Source organism: Gymnoscopelus braueri (genome assembly GCF_963280865.1).
Source record: "Gymnoscopelus braueri genome assembly, chromosome: 21".
In the NCBI taxonomy this organism is placed as follows: Eukaryota; Metazoa; Chordata; class Actinopteri; order Myctophiformes; family Myctophidae; genus Gymnoscopelus; species Gymnoscopelus braueri.
Window position 1 is genome coordinate 48,844,880 of NC_137623.1, and position 17,598 is coordinate 48,862,477.

Genomic DNA, 17,598 nt, shown 5'->3' on the forward strand with positions numbered 1-17,598 from the left:
GTCCTGCGTCGCTGACGCACATTATTGAGAAAGGACCCATTCATGTGGCCGTCGTGGGGTCCTTGGGACGCACTAGTTATTACTAACATTTCACGTTAAAAATAATTTGCGGTAAAAATTAAAAATAACGTTTATAATTTTCTGTTTTCTTGGTTAATGGCCTATTTCAGTAGAATCAGAATTCTACAATATTGAATTAGGTAAAATTATTCGCGGAGGAGAGCGAGTGTGTGTGTGTGTGTGTGTGTGTGTGTGTGTGTGTGTGTGTGTGTGTGTGTGTGTGCGTGCGTGCGTGCGTGCGTGCGTGCGTGCGTGCGTGCTGTGTTGTGTTTGTGGCTGCACTGGCTGCTCTGAGCGCAGTCCAGAGTTGCCAAATATGTTAATTATAAGCGACTTTGGGCTTATTTTTTTCTGTAAAGTAGCTTGTAAATATCGGGGGTCCATGGCATGAAAATGTTTTAAAATCACTGCTCTCAACATTAGACAATAAAGTTTGACTGACCTGCCCTATTTGCTTATTTTGGGCTTCTTTGTATAGACTTGCTGCTTCTTTCTTTCGCTAGATCTGGCAACACCGACTTTGGCTAATGCTTAGCGGCTAGCTGGCTCCGTCGTGTTTCTGTGATCATAGTTATAATATATAGTCTGTGATTCATGAAAAAAAAAGAAAAACTCAGAATTTTGGCGCGCGCTTTGCGCGCAGGGGATCCCCTCTAGCCTCAACCCAGATTTGCGCCGCTGCTCTGCACCCCAGTTTTATTAAGTTGGTTGGTTGGGAGGGGATCCGATTTGATAAGCTTGGCTCGATTGACCCAAAAAAAAAAACGGACCTTTGCCTTATTCAAAAAATGATTTGTGGACCCTCAAGATTTGTACTTGAGTACCCCTGATATACACACTCCCCCAGGTGTTAAATATTATGGCGAGTCTTACATCTGTAAGTGTTTGCGTTCAGCGCGACTTGTAAAATAGCGATTGCCCACAAGATGGTGGCGTTATTACTTAATTACCACCTAAGACCTGGAAATAAGACGTGCAAAATAGGGCCCAGAAAGACAGAGAGAGACGGGGAGAGAGACAGACAGGCAGACAGACGAGAGAGACAGAGGAAGAGAGAGACAGCAGTCAAGTAGAGTTGATATTCTACGTCTTGCCCAAAGATCACTTGCTAGGAGGGAGGGAAAACAAACAAACAAATTGTGTGTTTGGGGGAGGGGGGGATCACTGTTACTGGAGTAACATGTGAGCCAGTCAGTATGCAAAACAGGTGGTAAAAACTATGTACCAGGAACATTTTATGACTGAATCGCCCTGTCTCATAATATAGTGTTAACTGTCATCACTAGCCCAAACCCATAAAATTAAGTAGGATCTTAAACAAGGAGAGGAATGAACACACACAGAACTGACAGACACACAGAACTGAACACACACACACACACACACACACAGCTGTGACTTTGCACACGGACACTCGCTCAAATACAGACTCATCGATCAAATGCATATTTTTGGGGTGAAAGACATCATGGCTACTCAGTTCACTGTTGCTCCTGGCAGGTCAGGATTTTCTGATTAAAACAAGCGTATTTTAATCACTCGTTTTCTTTCTTGCTCACACACACACACACACACACACACACACACACACACACACACACACACACACACACACACACACACATTGCATTAGGGTGTCAGAGACAGAGAGAGAGAGATAGACACAAACACAGACAGACAGACAGACAGAGAGCCTTCAGACAGAGAAATTAAAGACAACAAAAAACAAACAAAAAACTTCAGAAAAACTGTGTTTCTTCCCGATATGTCAGAAAACAGGCACACAAACACAACACAACTCAGCAATTGTGTGTGTTAATGTTATGACATTCTCATATCCTGACGCATACACACACATTCAAATTCAAACACCCAATCGCACGCACACATACTCACGCACACACACACATACTAAAACACACACACACGCACGCACGCACGCGCAGACTGCAGTGGTGCTGACCTTTCCACTCAAACACAGTGGGACATCAGCAAACAGGAAGTGTGTGTGACCTTTCACACATCTGCTGCTAAAGAGCAGAGTCTGCACGCACACACACACACACACACACACACACACACACACACACACACACACACACACACACACACACACACACACACACACACACACACACACACACACACACACACACACACACACACACACACACACACACACACACACCAAGCCAAGACTGAAGTCAATAAGGTTTTTGAGCCAATTCAGAAGGGTGATTTTCCGTGACAGCTGATGTCTTTATGTGCATGCACAATATACTTGTGAGGGCCAAATGTCCCCACAAGTATAGCAGAATCTGACAAGAAACAATTTAGTTTTATGGTTAGATTACAATTAGGAACAGATTCAGGTTGGGGATAGGATTATTAGACATTTAGAGGTCAGTTTTGCCTTAATTATACTTGGTTGTACACACCGCGCTGTCGCACACAGAACACCGTGGATCTGCAAGCTTGCGAGGCATCGTGCTGCAACACGTTTCAACACAAGTTTGTGGATCAACACTTTCTGTTTCAGGGTTAGGGTTGAGAGTGGCAAAACAAAGTAATTGAGGCAGGAGACAATTTTAATGCCTTCAAACAGCTATTTTTACAACGTTTTACAACAGCAAGTTTGCACTCGAAACGTGTTGCTGAGTATGATTTTTAAGCAAATTGTTTGTTTGCCTAAACATTTCAAACGTGTGTGTGTGTGCGTGCGTGCGTGCGTGTGTCTGGCAGTAGCAATGCGCGCGTGCGTGCGTGCGAAAGCTGTCACCTCAGCTGTGTAGCGCTGGGTTTTAATCAGCCAACAACATGCTGATGTGAAGGCGGCTTCACACTCCACACACAGCGGCGGCAGCGATGCTGCAAAGTGAGACTCTCCCACTCTCACTCCAACAGGAGCCTGGATGTTTCACACCAAAACGCCTGGCTCTCATGTCTGAGCGTGTTGCTCCGACAGCAGTGGTGCGAAGTAACTAAGTATATTTACTCAAGTACTGGCTGCACAATTTTGAGATTTTTTCCTTCATATGCTGCGTATGATACGCATGCACAAACACTTAAATTAGTCCATTTCAGTAGAAAGAAACAACTATGACCGTAACCGTATCACTATGCTGTTTGACAGTTCGAACCATTCTCAGCCTCAGTCTCATTGAAACACATGTCTTTTAAGGACTTTTCATCACTCACTCACTCACTCGCATCGCTGGCAGTGCGGATGGGGTGTGAAATGGCACCATATCTGTCACCTCACTCTGGCTGTGAACAGTTTACAAACTTGCCTACCAGAGACATCACAGATGGGGATTCCAAGCTAATAGAAACTGTAGCATTTCTCTTCCTGGAAAGTTAGCATACTGAAATAGAAGCCATTGTCTTGAAAATAATAAAACATAATTAAGAAATAAATGTAAATCTTGTTTGAAATGACCAAACCTGCCTACCAATGATGTCACTGGTAGGCAGGTTTCTGAACTGTCCACAGCCCTCCTCTGAGACACAGAGTGAGTAGACATAAATGTCAATGATGCCATTTTATCATAAACATTTGTGAGGACCAATTATGTGAAGATGAGGCTGAAAATTGGTGAAGTGCTCCTTTAATCATTCTGGACTCATACTAAACTGTAACAAGATAACTGTACGTATTTTAATTACATTTTATGATTAATTTAATACATTTAGTCACTTTAACATTTTCACTTTACTGAAGATACTTAGATGACAGTGCTACACACACGCACTATCTATATTGGTTGACAGACAGACATACAGACACCCTTGAAAACAGAAAAGTCCTATCTGATTGTCAAACTCACCAACATTGCAGCTGTATGGAAAGCTTGAATTATCCTCTGTCTATCTGCAGTGTTTTTGTTTCATAAAAATCCATCTTAGACATTATGAGCTACTTTATGTCCAGAAATTCCATGCTGGTTTTTCTAAGTGTTGGAGTTTGGAAGCACTCGTTTTCAATAACGTAACGTCCTGCTGCCTCCTGCATTATGTGCAATTTTGAAACAGGTGGTACGCAGGACCATTGAGAGACTATTGAGTGATTTCCAACGAGCGCTTCCAAACTCCAACAAATTATCAACTGCACAGAATTCATTGACAGAAAGTAGCTCATATCATGTCTATGATGGATTTTTCTGAAACAAAAACATTGCAGATAGAAAGAGGATAATTCAAGCTTTCCTTACAGCTGCAATATTGGTAAGTTTAATGTTGTTTAATACAATCAGATAGGACTTTTCCGTTTGGATGTATGGGCTGTCAAGGGTTGGTATTGCAACTCTAGATTCCAGATATTAAAAATAGGATCTAAGAGTTGCTTGTGGCTAGGGGGGGGGGGGATTCCTGAATTCTGGAGAGAGAGCTACAAAAGTAAATTCTCCCAACTCAAAACAACTAAAGTCTAAATAGTATGCATTCAATATTTTGAAAATATATAATGTGAAACATAAACATTCAAACACTACACAAGAACATAAACATAATAACTAAATAAATAATAATAACATACAACACACACACACACACACACACACACACACACACACACACACACACACACACACACACACACACACACACACACACACACACACACACACACACAGCCTATAACTGGAGCCAAATGTACCTGTAACTCTTTGACAGTGCACAAACACTACACAAAAACATAACTACACTAACAGAGAGAGAGAGAGAGAGAGAGAGGGACAGACACACACACACACACACAGCTCATAACTGGAGCCAAATGTTAATGTACTGCAACTCTTTCACAGTGCACAAAGTAAATGTTGGTTACATTTATTTTCAAGTGTTAAATAAACACAGTGTGGAGTGTTTGACAGGTGTGTGTTTGTAGCACAGTGATGCTATGCTAACACAACAACAACAGGTTAAATAAGCACCCAAACGGTGTTAAACCCCGAGCAGAAGCCAGACCACATGGTTCCATTCTGACCCGGGTCAGAACCGGCTCAAATAATAAAGAAACAAACTATTAAGAACGTTTTATAAACAAAGTACAGCTAATGTATTAAACTCACCTTCTGTCAGTCCAAGCATGCACTGCTGTGAGACCGCTCAATACATGCCTGTGTGAAATTGATGGAATATATCCGATATATTTGGATATATTTAAAATAAAACGCACTTAATTAAGGTTTACTATGTATGTTTCAAATATATTTTTTATAAAATCAACATTATGTTCGGAAAATCTAGGAATGTAGCATTTGTTTGTGACAGGCGTATTTGTGGACAGCTATCTGTGAGGTCCTGCGGTAGAAAGAAGGTCGACTGCATAAGGTAATTTATTTGACCACACATTTATGCCTAGATATTATTATGAATGGATGGCTTGTTTAAAAAAAACATACACAACAGCCTTATAATGAGTTCAAAATATTTAGTTTTAAGAGCAGTTTAATATGGTTTAAAACGTCAAGATGCATTTTCATATATTGATTGGTTGATTTTACCAGTATGTTGATATTTTACAATATCAATATCATGCCAAGGACACATTTAAGATGATAAAGAATAAAACAGAGCTGTTATTTACTTCAGTGGTTCAAAAAGTGGGGTCAAGGGACCCTCGCCCAGTAGTCCTTGAAGGGGGTCCCCAGCTAAATGTGTGAGTCACATTAATTGCACTCTGGAAATTCATTTCAAGGCAAGACTCATTTTGATATTAGTATAATTGATGTTATATATATATATATATATATATATATATATAAAATACTCGAGTAAAATACATATAGGTGAATATATATACAATAAATAGTCTCTCAGAGAGAGAGAGAGAGAGAGAGAGAGAAAGAGAGAGAGAGAGAGCAAGCGAGCGAGCGAGCGAGCGAGAGAGACAGCCACGCTGCCTCACAGTCATATTAAGGGTAAAAATTTACCCACTGCTCGTACCAACATGGCGGCGTCCAGCAGCAGAGCTCAGGTTGTTTCTCTGTACAGAATGTTACTGAGAGAGAGCAGCAGGTTCCCCTCATACAACTATAGGTAATTAAATACATCCTATTAACATCTACTATTACTGATGTTTATACTGCTGTTGTACCTCTGTTAACCCCCCCCCCACACACACACACACACACACACACACACACACACACACACACACATACACACCACACACCACACATACACACCACACACCACACACCCCCCGCGCGCACACACACACACACACACACACACACACACACACACACACACACACACACACACACACACACACACACACACACACACACACACACACACACACACACACACACACACACACACACACACACACACACACACACACACACACACACACACACGAAGTCCCCTCATACAACTCTATAGGTAAATAAATACATATTATTACCACCTGATGTTTATACTGCTGTTGTACCTCTATTGACCCTCTCTCTCTCTCTCTCTCTCTCTCTCTCTCTCTCTCTCTCTCTCTCTCACACGTAGTTGCATTAATGCTGTTTATTTTAATTTATTGTATTTACATTTAAAGGACCCCCATAACTCTGACAGTGTAGGCTACAAATGGAACCAAATGGACCCTTGAGTCCATTTGGTTTCCATGTTTAGATTATGTACACTCACTGTAATTATGTATTAATAAAGAAAATGTCAGGTTAAGATTAGAGTGATAAATGCTGATGATATATTGCCTTTAATTGCTTATTTTTCTGTAAAGTTGCTTGTACATATTGGTAGTTGCGGGTTGTGTTTTTTTGGGGGGGGCTTGTTTCTAAGGTGAAGTTGCTTATTTGGGCTTGCTTCCTAATGTTGTTTTAAACCAGTGGTTCTCAAGGACCCCCAAATTAATATGTATTTGTGCGTGGACCCCCCCCCCCCCCCATCAGAAAATGTTTTGTGCCTTAGACACATATAAGATAGTATGCTCTCCGATCTGATCTATGTGTTCTAGCTCACGACGCCTGTATGACATGATCCAGAATAGGGATGCTAGGGTTCATTTAAGAGAAGCTCAATGTGTCTGTTTTGAATCGTATACTAAGCTACTTTTAAAAGGTGCAGTAATATCTATCTATCTATCTATCTAGTTAAATTAAGTGTTAAGTAGTTCTATATTGTGATAGTCCTCATTGCTATAGAGTTTTTGTTCAGTAACAGGGGTCTCCCCGTCTCCTCAACTCAAATAAATCTTCAGGCCGGGTATACGAATTTGATCCAATCATCAGAGAGAGCTCATACAGGATAATCAAGTGAAATTAGAACTTAGAAGTAATTAGACAAAATGGGCAGAATATTTTGAAACTGGAACACTGTAAAAATCAAAGCTAATAAATGGGTACTCTCTCCTGACTGGCTGAAATTTACATCCCACTATATATCACTAGCAATTAGCAATGATTACTATCACAATATAGACCTTTAACTTATTCACAAATATATCACTTACTGCCATAAGTGCCATTAAGCTGCTATCTACTCTGTTGTCACATTGATTACAGTGTCAGCAGGCCTGGAATTTTCGTCATTTTAGGCTCAAGGCCACTTGGCCTTCGGTGTTGTAAATTTGTGGGGGGCACAAAGGCCAAATGCCAGGGCAGGAAGGCCATCGAATAAAACAAGGATTTTAAGGAAATAATGTCCTTGGAAATAATGAATTTAATACAAATAAAATGTAAAACAGTAAAACAGTCATTAATGAAAGCCTACATGGTGTCTCCTCACTGCATGAGCTTTAGAATGTGTAGTCTGATATCCTTAAAACTAAAGCATGGGTCTTCAACAGGGGGTCTGGGACCCCGGGTCCTCAGAGTTACTACAGGGGAGCCGCCAAATGTTTGTGTGATAGGAATGTTTTCATCCCTATTCTGCAGGGAAACATTTGCCAAAAATAGCAGATCTACAAACTCACAACGTGTCATGCTGCGTATTCTATTTATAGAATAAGAAAGAGCATATTAATAGACAAGATCATGTGTAAACAAACAAAAATACATTCATTTTGATTTACACAACACTGATGATAGTGCTGTCAAACAAGTCTATGAAGCAAGCTATCCATGAAATCTATGAAAAAGTTTAATCTGTAGTAACATCATTTTATGTAGTGGGGGTCCCTGATTTATCTCTCTCCCAGCTAAGGGATCCTTGGCCTGAAAAACGTTGAAGACCCTTGTCCTAATGTGTATTATCAGTACCCTTGGCCTAAAGGGTTGTTGCACCATATGACAGTCCCACAAGTCCATCTGTCACCAGTACAACCGTGTTAATGATTGAATACAAGCTGGTTTCTGCACCATAGAGCGTTCCCCTGTATGACTACTGGTTCTCAACCTGGGGTCCAGGGACCCCCAGGGGTCCTTGAGGTGATTCCAGGGGGTCCCTAGCAAAAATAATAGATACGAACCAAATGATTATGATGACCACAGGTCCATTGGTCCCATTTGCATAGATTTAAATTAATATACTGACGATTTTACAGTGTTGGGATCCCAGATATAGAAATTAGTGATGCACCGTTATATTCGCCATGTATCGGTATCACCCGATATTTGCCTTGTTGACTGCCATCGGCATAATCAGCAAATAATTTTATATTCACTGATGGCAGTAGCCGATGTCCATCTGTTATTGTGATGCATCAATTTTGCGCTTGATTGATTGACAATATGTACAGAACAAAATGCCAATGAACAAAAAAAAGGATCACATAAAAAAGCCAAAAGCTTATTTCCATTGTGGTCCTATTGATCTAGTTGTAAGGGGGAATGCATAACAACAAAAACAAAATAAACAAAAATCGGGTATCGGCTAAATTGTCATCGGTATCGGCCCAAAATTTCCCTATTGCTGCATCCCAATAGAAATAGTATCAAATGGATGTCCACAGCTTTATGCACATCACACTGGGTGGTCCCTTTGGCTATAAAAGGGATGAGAATCACTGTTGTATGAGACATGGTGCTGTGTTTATATCTGACTGGGAATCCCTTCTGTGTCCAGTTCAGGTCCAGAGAGAGACTCTGTGTGCTCTGGGTTGTGACAGTGCTGGAGTTCTCTCCCTGCTCGCCCACATGCTTTTTATTAGCAGCTGAACAGCTTGTCACATTCACACAAACTTTACTGATATCTCACCAGGCCTGCATCGGGGGGGGGAACTATTAAATCGATGCTGTTGGGCAGAAACCTTGTATCTCCATATTTCTTTACTTTTTTAATGTTTGTTTTTCGTAAATTAATGCCCTACTTCGAAATACAAGATAGTCACGCCAAAGTAACAAAGGAACCTACAGTATCTACAAGATCACAACATGTTGCGCTGCCACGCGTTGTGAGATTGTATAGACTATTTTCTCTGTTTGTTTTAAGTGAAAGTGTGTCTGTGTGTTTTGTAAATATTGAACCAATCAAAAGTATGAACAAAAGCTTGTACGGTAACTAACTAATAACTTAAGAGTCTAAGCTATTAGTTAGTTACAAGCTTTTGTTCTTACCCTCCAGTAAAACACGATTATGTGATCATGCGCATAATATGCAATTATGTACATAATTATGCAGGCCAGGGGTAACTTTTTCCCCCCAAAAGATCGCATCGCATAATATGCGCATCGCATTAAAATTTTCACATATTTTGCAACTTTTCGCATGATTCACACATTTTGCATATTTCGTAACGTTCCGCATATTTCCCAACTTCCCGCAATTTCACCGCATAATCAAGGATTTTAGCCCACATTCTCAAGGAATTTCCCTGCGTTTTTCTGGAGGGTCCAATAACTACATTAGATCCATCCAGGAACACATTTTTATTTTTTTTTCTCTCTTCTATTTCCTGAAAAGTAACGGTTTTCTTTTTGGACATACACGGTTTCCACCCGACATCAGCTAAATGAGCAGCAGAAGCTGTGCTGCGTTGCGTTCCTTTCTGACACGTATCTGACAGCCCCGGCCTCCGAGGAGGAGAGAGAGGGGGAGAGAGAGGGGGAGAGAGAGAGACGGTGGTATTGGGGAGGAGGAGAGACGGGTCATGGGCTTTGATCATTGAAGCAAACTGCAGTTAGGGCCTGCAGCTTGTCACTTGTTACTTTACTTGAGTAGATGTCTTGATACTTTATACTTCTACGGAGAACTCCTCTGTGCCTTTCTCCATTGGCTGGTGCTCCCCAAGTATATTGTGATGCCAATGCTTTAGTACTTCAGGAATTTTACCGAAGTAACATTTTGAATGCAGGGCTTCCACCAACTGGGGATGGGTTGTGGGGATTTAAACACTCTTAGTCATTTCAGCTTGTCAGAACTGCTGCTCTGTAGCCAGTGGTGGAAAGTTATTAAGTGCTGTACTTAACCCATTCAATCCGGGAACACATCTGTGTCATTTTAGATATTGAGCTATAACCATTATTTTATACTTTGGGCTATTCAAAAATAGCAGATATACAAGCTCATGAACTTGTAGATCAGCTATTTTAGAAAAATCTTGAACATGTGTGCAAATCTTTGAATACATATATATATGTTTTAAACAACATTTCTAACTCAAATCTTTGCTTCTGGCAGTCTATGGAACAAAATATTTTACAAATGTTCGCTTTAAAGAATATATATTCAAAGATTTGCACAAAATGTCACGATTTTTCAAAAATGGCAGATGTAGTATAGCTGTTTAACTCCCGTTTTTGAGCAAATCGTGCACTTTTTGATAGAAGCGTGAAACTTTCAGCATAGTTAGTATATGCCATAATGTTCATTTTCAGACGGGGAGGGAAGTCAGATTTGACCTCTGAGGACCGTGAGAGGTCAAATCCAAAATGGCCGCTAGTCCAACTTAAATTTGGAACCAAACACAGTAGAAAAACATTTAAAGTATAATTTCCAACTAAATAGGGGATGCCTTTTCATGTGGTAATACTTTCGAGATCACCAGATTTCAAGGAAATGCATTTAGGTCGAGGTCAAGGTAAAAATGTGCCCACAAAAATGCAGTGATTTCCTCAGAATCAACAAATGGCAGTGCAACAATCAATGGTCTCTTATATAGGCAACCCCAACAATGACACACCTGATGTGGTTCAGACAATTCATTTATTAACATTCCTCTAGTAGAGGGCAAGGAACTTTATGCAACTAATGGGAGTGGAGTCCTCTGTTCTCCTGCTGATTCAAACTTGGCCTGCCTTGCCCCATGTTCGCAAGAGGAGGCTGACACTCGTCTGCTTCTGCATGTGGCAGATGCTGTGCAAAAGGGGTGTAAGAAGGTGACCATACGCACTGTTGATACTGATGTGGTAGTACTGGCTGTCAAGAACGCTAGAGAGCATTCCTCCAACCCAGGCAGCACTCAAGCAACACATCAAGCGCATTTGCTACCAGGCAAACTGTTGGAACCAGGCATTGGTACTGGAACCAGAGATGCCAGAGCCATCTGAATGGGGCTGGACAAAGGAAACAACTGGGTGGCAACCATTTTGGACCACTCTCTCTGAAGCATCCAAATCGTGCCATGTCGCTGTGTCTGTTTTGATTATTTCCTTTTGCCTTTTTTTTTTTTTTTTTTTTTACATTTACTTCTATTTGAAAAAATCTGAAAGTATATACTCTAAATGTCTTACCTTCAACAGGGGTTTGGCACATTGTCTAAGGTCTACTATGTTATGTACTTTTGTATTATGTTCTGTGTCACATTGATAATTGGTTCCTATTGACCGGAATGATCGCAATGATGCAATTTTTCGTGCTGTTTTTTCGTGCTGTCGCTGCACGAAAGAGTGTACTGGACGATGCAAGTGTGCCAAAGCTGCACTCAAATGTACTGCACTGTGCCTCTGTTGTGGAGACTGTTAAATTTTGATTATTACCATTATCATTATCACAACTTTCTTGTTGTGATAATCTAGTTTTTCTCTTTCCTGTACACAAGATGTGACAATAAAGAGGCCTTGAACCTTGATTATTGTCATTTACTATGAATTTAGTATTAAAATAGACTACCACCATAGGTTTAATCTGTTCATTTGTTTTATATTATTCCCATTGTCACAAAATGGAGGTACAGTTTCACTATATTGCATTACCCAGTGTCAAAGCTTAAATATACTTATTACTATGTAATTGGACCTTGACCTTGATTTAACGTATGTTCTTGGGTTCTGGCAATCTCCAACATATCATGAAATGAATGAGCAACCCGAACTTAGTTGGAAAGAACGCCTTAAATGTTTTTTTTTAAGTATTTAGACATTTAGACCCAGTACACTGGTAGCCATCTTGGATTTGACCTCTCAGAGGTCAAATCTGACTTCCCTCCCCGTCTGAAAATGTATGTTATGGTATTTACGAACTATGCTGAAAGTTTCAGCCTTCTATCAAAAAGTGCACAATGTTTAGTGCCAAACAGCTCTACTAATGTACAAGCTCATAGCGCACTGTAGATCTGCTATTTTTGAATAGCCAAAGTATAAAATAATGGTTATAATCTAAAATGAAAATGCTTTCCCGGTCTTAATGGGTTAGGCACAATGTTGTTGAGGTACTTTTACTTGTGCATTTCAATTTCTTTTGTATGCATATATTTCACACTTCTATGCCACTACACACCTCAGAGGCAAATATTGCACTTTTTATTCTGTGACAGTTATTTGAAAACTTTAGTTGCAAGCAACTTTATATATGTTGATTATTAATACAAGCTCACAATGCGTCTTGTATATATTTGAGAGATTTTGACAAATCTGAAATGGGACATTCTGCATAATGAGTACTTTTAGTGTTGGTACTTTGAGTATCATGTTGATGGCAGACAGTACTTCAGTACATGTACTCGAGTAAAATGTGGTGAAATGGAGTTGGAGCTGAGCTGGTAGGGGTTTTGATCAGTGAAGCGCTCTGCGGCTCTAGTCCTCTCAGCTTGTCAGAAGCGCTGCACCGTGGCCTACTTGAAGGAACTGGGAGCCAACGGTGGCCTAAATTGGTTCCTGTCGGCTGTATGAGGCTGTGTTCCATGTGGGGAGGGCTGGCTGGCTGGCTGGATGTATGGCTGGATGCCTGCCTGGCTGGCTGGCTGTCTAGCTAGCTAACACCATGCCCTCTGATTATTTATTTTGTGAATAAAACCATTAAAACCCATAACGCGGATGGGTTAAAATAACGTTTTATTCATCAATTATTATTTTTCATTTGCGATTATTCCGTTGATTACTTTTACAATGGCAATTTTAACTGAATAGTCGAGAAATGCATTTTCTTTGATATGATGTGTGTTTATTTTCATATAAATGAACCAACACTAAGAAATTCTCTCCTCTCTCTCTCTCTCTGTCTCTGTAAAAGAAAAATGTTATTAGAAGTGAAAAGTGATGAGGGAGGGTATTCACGTCCCCACACCCCTCGGGGTAACTTTTACCATGCAAAAATTGCAAGCCCTTCAAAATCCTCATGCAGCCTAAATTGAAAGCGGAGCTGTTGAGGGACTGGCCACAGGTTCTTTCTTATAAGAGCACACAATTCCCTTGTTGGCTCTGGATTCAAATCAACGCTGTTGGGCAAAAACCTTGTATCTCCATATTTCAGCTTTTTAGGTTTTTTATTTTGCTCTATATTTAGTCATACTACACAACTACAGTGTCACACAATAATAGCAAATATAGCCGATCTACAAGTTCACAACGTGTCGCAATGTGACTCATTGTGAGCTTGTAGATCGGCTATTTTTCCACTATTATTTCAAATGTAATGTAACTAAACTGGGTTACTTTGTTCCCTGCACACTGACATACTAGATGGTAGGGCTGGGTGATATGATTTCAAGTAATAATTGTTATTTTGTGACATGCCTAGAGAAGACTTTTTGCACTTTAACAGTTACAATATGTAAGTTTTAAGTGGTTATTTATTGGTCCATGGCTCTTATTACAGTGATATTTATCAGTAGAATTGACAGTGAGATACAGTATATTGTCTCTGTTTGGTGTAAACCACCCTTACTTTTGATGCAATCGTGTGACGCTGTAGCATGATCAAGTAGGGCGTTAATGTACGAAAAAAACACAAACGGCAACAACAACAAAAATCGTTTCAAGGATGCCAGCCACGATATCCAGTGTAAAGTTAAGCATCTCTCCACCAGGGTATCGTACTGATCATTAGCACCAGGCCAGTTGCACCAACATGCACCCATCCATCCGTTGTGTAGTGATTGTGTTCAGAGTGACACACAGACACAGACAGCCTGATTGCAATCCGCTGACACTCACAGCGCTGCAGGCAGGCTAACGAGTCCTGCTTAGAAGACTCTCAACCCCTCATTCTCTTCTTTCTTTGATGTTGCTTTTTAGCCCTTTGTCTCCCCAGTTTAGTTGTTATGCCAATTAATTCCTCCCCACACACATTTGTGTGTGTTGTCACTGCTGTTGTCACTTTTATTTGATATAGCATGAAGGCACTTTTCATATAGGGCAGACACTCCTATTTAATTAAACTAACAAAATATAATTTATTTAATCACATTAAATTATTACAAAAATGTTGTTCACGTCATATATCAAAGTAAAGTTTAAGTTATGTGTCTGAGTGTCTCTGACGTGTCTCTGACGTGTTGCAGACGTGTTCTCCCCTGACATGCACACACACACACACGCATACACACGCACGCACGCACGTGTGCACACACGCACACACACGCACGCGCACACACAATAGAGCAGAGGAGAGAACTAGTGCAGTAAAAGTTTAATAACAGCCAACAAGTGAATTATTAATGGTCAGACATTGACCCCAAACGTCTGAAAATCCGTCAAAATGTCTGTTTTTTGTTGTTTTTGTTTTGTTTCATTTTTAAACATACTCAACAATTATGCGGTGGCACTTCCAGGAGCGCACTGCTCAACAGCGGAGCTTAAAATGGTTAGAACTTTGACCTACATGTACAATATCGTCGCTGTCGGGCAGAAACCTTGTATCTCCGTAATTCAACTCTGTATGTTTTCTATTTTCTCCATTGTGGAAGAAGTGTGTTTGTGTGAAGAGTAGTGGAGGCAGGCTGGGACGGTGAAAGTGATTCCATGTTCGTACGAATGAAAGATTTTCTTATTTTTAGCACCAGGCTCATAATAGCACACGCTCTTACATCAGTGGTTCTCAAAGTGGTGTCCGGGGACCCCCAGGGGTCCTTGAGGGGGTTCCAGGGGCTCCCCCTACAAAATAGGTTCATATAGTATCAAAATCAGTTTAACCACTTTAACCCTATTCATAACCCTAAATAATTGGCTATTTACATGTTCACAAGTATGTTTGTGAGCTTGTAAATCTGCTATGTTCAAAAACGTTTTTTTAAAACATTTTAACAACACAAATCTTGTCTGGGGGGTCCCTTGCACAAAATATGTTCAGATGGGGGTCCTTGACATATACAAAGTTTTAGAATCACTACCTTATGGTGTGTTTGGAAATTGGGAAGATACAATAACAGAAAATAAATCTTTCTTTCATCAACCATCAGTTTTTGAGTTAATTAGACCGGGATGCTATTGAGTGATTTTAAATGAAGCATATATCTGTATCTGTCTAAAAGCTACAAATAGATTTGAAATGGAGAATTCTGTCTTTGATGTGATCTTGTCAAACTGTTCTCAAAACTCAAACATATGTCTGTGTAAAATCTACAGACAGACTGCACTCAACACCCATCTGTTGTGTTATTTTATGTTGATGTCCCACTGAAAATGTAGTGCAGCTACATGGTGAAAATAAATAGCTGAAATAATGTTTCTGAGTCCGTGGGACAAATTATACAGAATTGTTATGGCTTTATTTCAAGTATTTAAAAGCGGGGAGATTTTTTTTTAATTCTGTCTGTTTTGGTTCTTGGTACTGTTGAAAGCGCTTTTACTTTTGATACAGTACATTTTAACACCACAAACTTTTGAGTCTGATAGCATAAGCGTGCTTGTGTGTTTGTGTGTGTGTGCGTGTGCGTGCACATAAATATATTTTATTGAACACATAAATATTATGTAGATTTGTGTGTCTGCTTGCGTTTACAAGAAAATGAGGTGTGTGTGTGTGTGTGTGTGCGTGTCTGTGTAGCTGTCAAGTAGACATTGCAAAGGCCCAACTGATGAATAAGTGATTCAGAACTTCTCTTCTCTTCAGTACTCTTCTATACTTCCAACTGTCATCCCCCCTTTATTTTTCATTTTACACCGACCCATTATATTTTATTCAGCCAAACGAACAGCCTTTAAATCTGACCTGTGTACAGCTTTATAAGTTCAGACAGTGCTAAATCCAAAATATGAGAGAGCGAGAGCGAGAAGGCAGAGAGAACGCAGAGGGCAGAGAGAAGACAGAGAGAAAGAGAGAAGGCGGAGAGAAGGCAGAGAGGTAGAAAGAGAGAAGGCAGAGAGAAAGAGACGAATCAAATTATGACAGATAAGCATAGTGACAGATAGGTAAGAGACAGACAGATGCTTTGAAGCACAGTAACCTTTCAAACAGGAATGCATGAAATATCAAGGTGTCCAATATGAGTGAAATATTTTAAACCAAATTTAGACAAATGCTCAACAACAACAATTCAACCCAATTCAAAAACAGTTTTCTTTCTTTTTTTAACGATTTTTCTTTGGCCTTTTTTATCTATAGTTTCATAGTAGAGATGTACAGGAAACGGGGGGGAGAGAGATGGGGAGAGACATGCAGCAAAGACCGTCGGGAACGGGACTCGAACCCGCAGTGCACTGTCAGGCTACTTATGAGCCTAGGTGCCCGGACCTCTACGCCAGGTCCGGGCCCCAATTCAACAACTTTTGTTTTGGGCTTTTATGCCTCTATTGACAGGACAGTAGTCTGACAGGAAATGGGGAGTGACATGCAGCAAAGGCCATCGGGACTCGAACCCGCGACACGCTGTCAGGCTACACTGAGCCTAGGTGCCTGGACCGCTACGCCAGCAGTCCAGGCCAAGTATAGACAATTCAACAACTTTACCAGACAATGGAGGTGATTTGATTTAAATGACATCACTCTCGACACAAGGTCACGTTGGGGACAGTTCATGAACGCTTGCGATTGGGCAAAATCAAATTAAAAACCAAATTAATTGACATGAGCAATATTTGCCTTTATTGGCAAAGATTTCAGCCGGTCAGGAGAGAGCACCCATTTATCAGCTTCATATTTATAGTGTTCCAGTTCCAATTCTGTCTGCTCATATATTTGTGTCATCACTTCCAATTTCACTTGTTGTTTAATCCTTATCCTGTCTGAGATCTCTATCCTGATTGGACAAAAATTGATTCCTGACTTGAAAATGCATTGTCTGTTTAATAAAGAGCTGGAGAGACATGGAGACTCCTGTTACTGAACAAACACTCTATACTCTATAGCAATGAGTATTAGAATATAGAGCTATTTAACACTTATTTTATCCAAATAAAATCACCTTTTAATGAATAGAAAAACTAAATTAAAAAAGCTGATAACAGGACAACGATATCAGATATCCCCATTATGCAAGTATAAAGA

At 40.2% G+C, this 17,598-nt stretch overlaps 2 protein-coding genes across 2 annotated transcripts in view; one reads left to right on the forward strand and one right to left on the reverse strand.

The window, feature by feature from the left end:
• fars2 (phenylalanyl-tRNA synthetase 2, mitochondrial) overlaps positions 1-5,150 on the reverse strand; it is a 130,805-nt gene extending 125,655 nt beyond the window's left edge. Inside the window, exon 1 of the mRNA XM_080418527.1 lies at positions 5,130-5,150. The gene's annotated coding sequence lies outside the window, so the exon portion shown is untranslated. The remainder of the gene's footprint in view (positions 1-5,129) is intronic.
• An 843-nt stretch (positions 5,151-5,993) lies between these two features.
• Positions 5,994-17,598, forward strand: part of lyrm4b (LYR motif containing 4) — a 41,274-nt gene continuing 29,669 nt past the window's right edge. Inside the window, exon 1 of the mRNA XM_080417567.1 lies at positions 5,994-6,099. Coding sequence (XP_080273693.1) covers positions 6,011-6,099 — 89 coding nt within the window. The 5' untranslated portion in view covers positions 5,994-6,010. The remainder of the gene's footprint in view (positions 6,100-17,598) is intronic.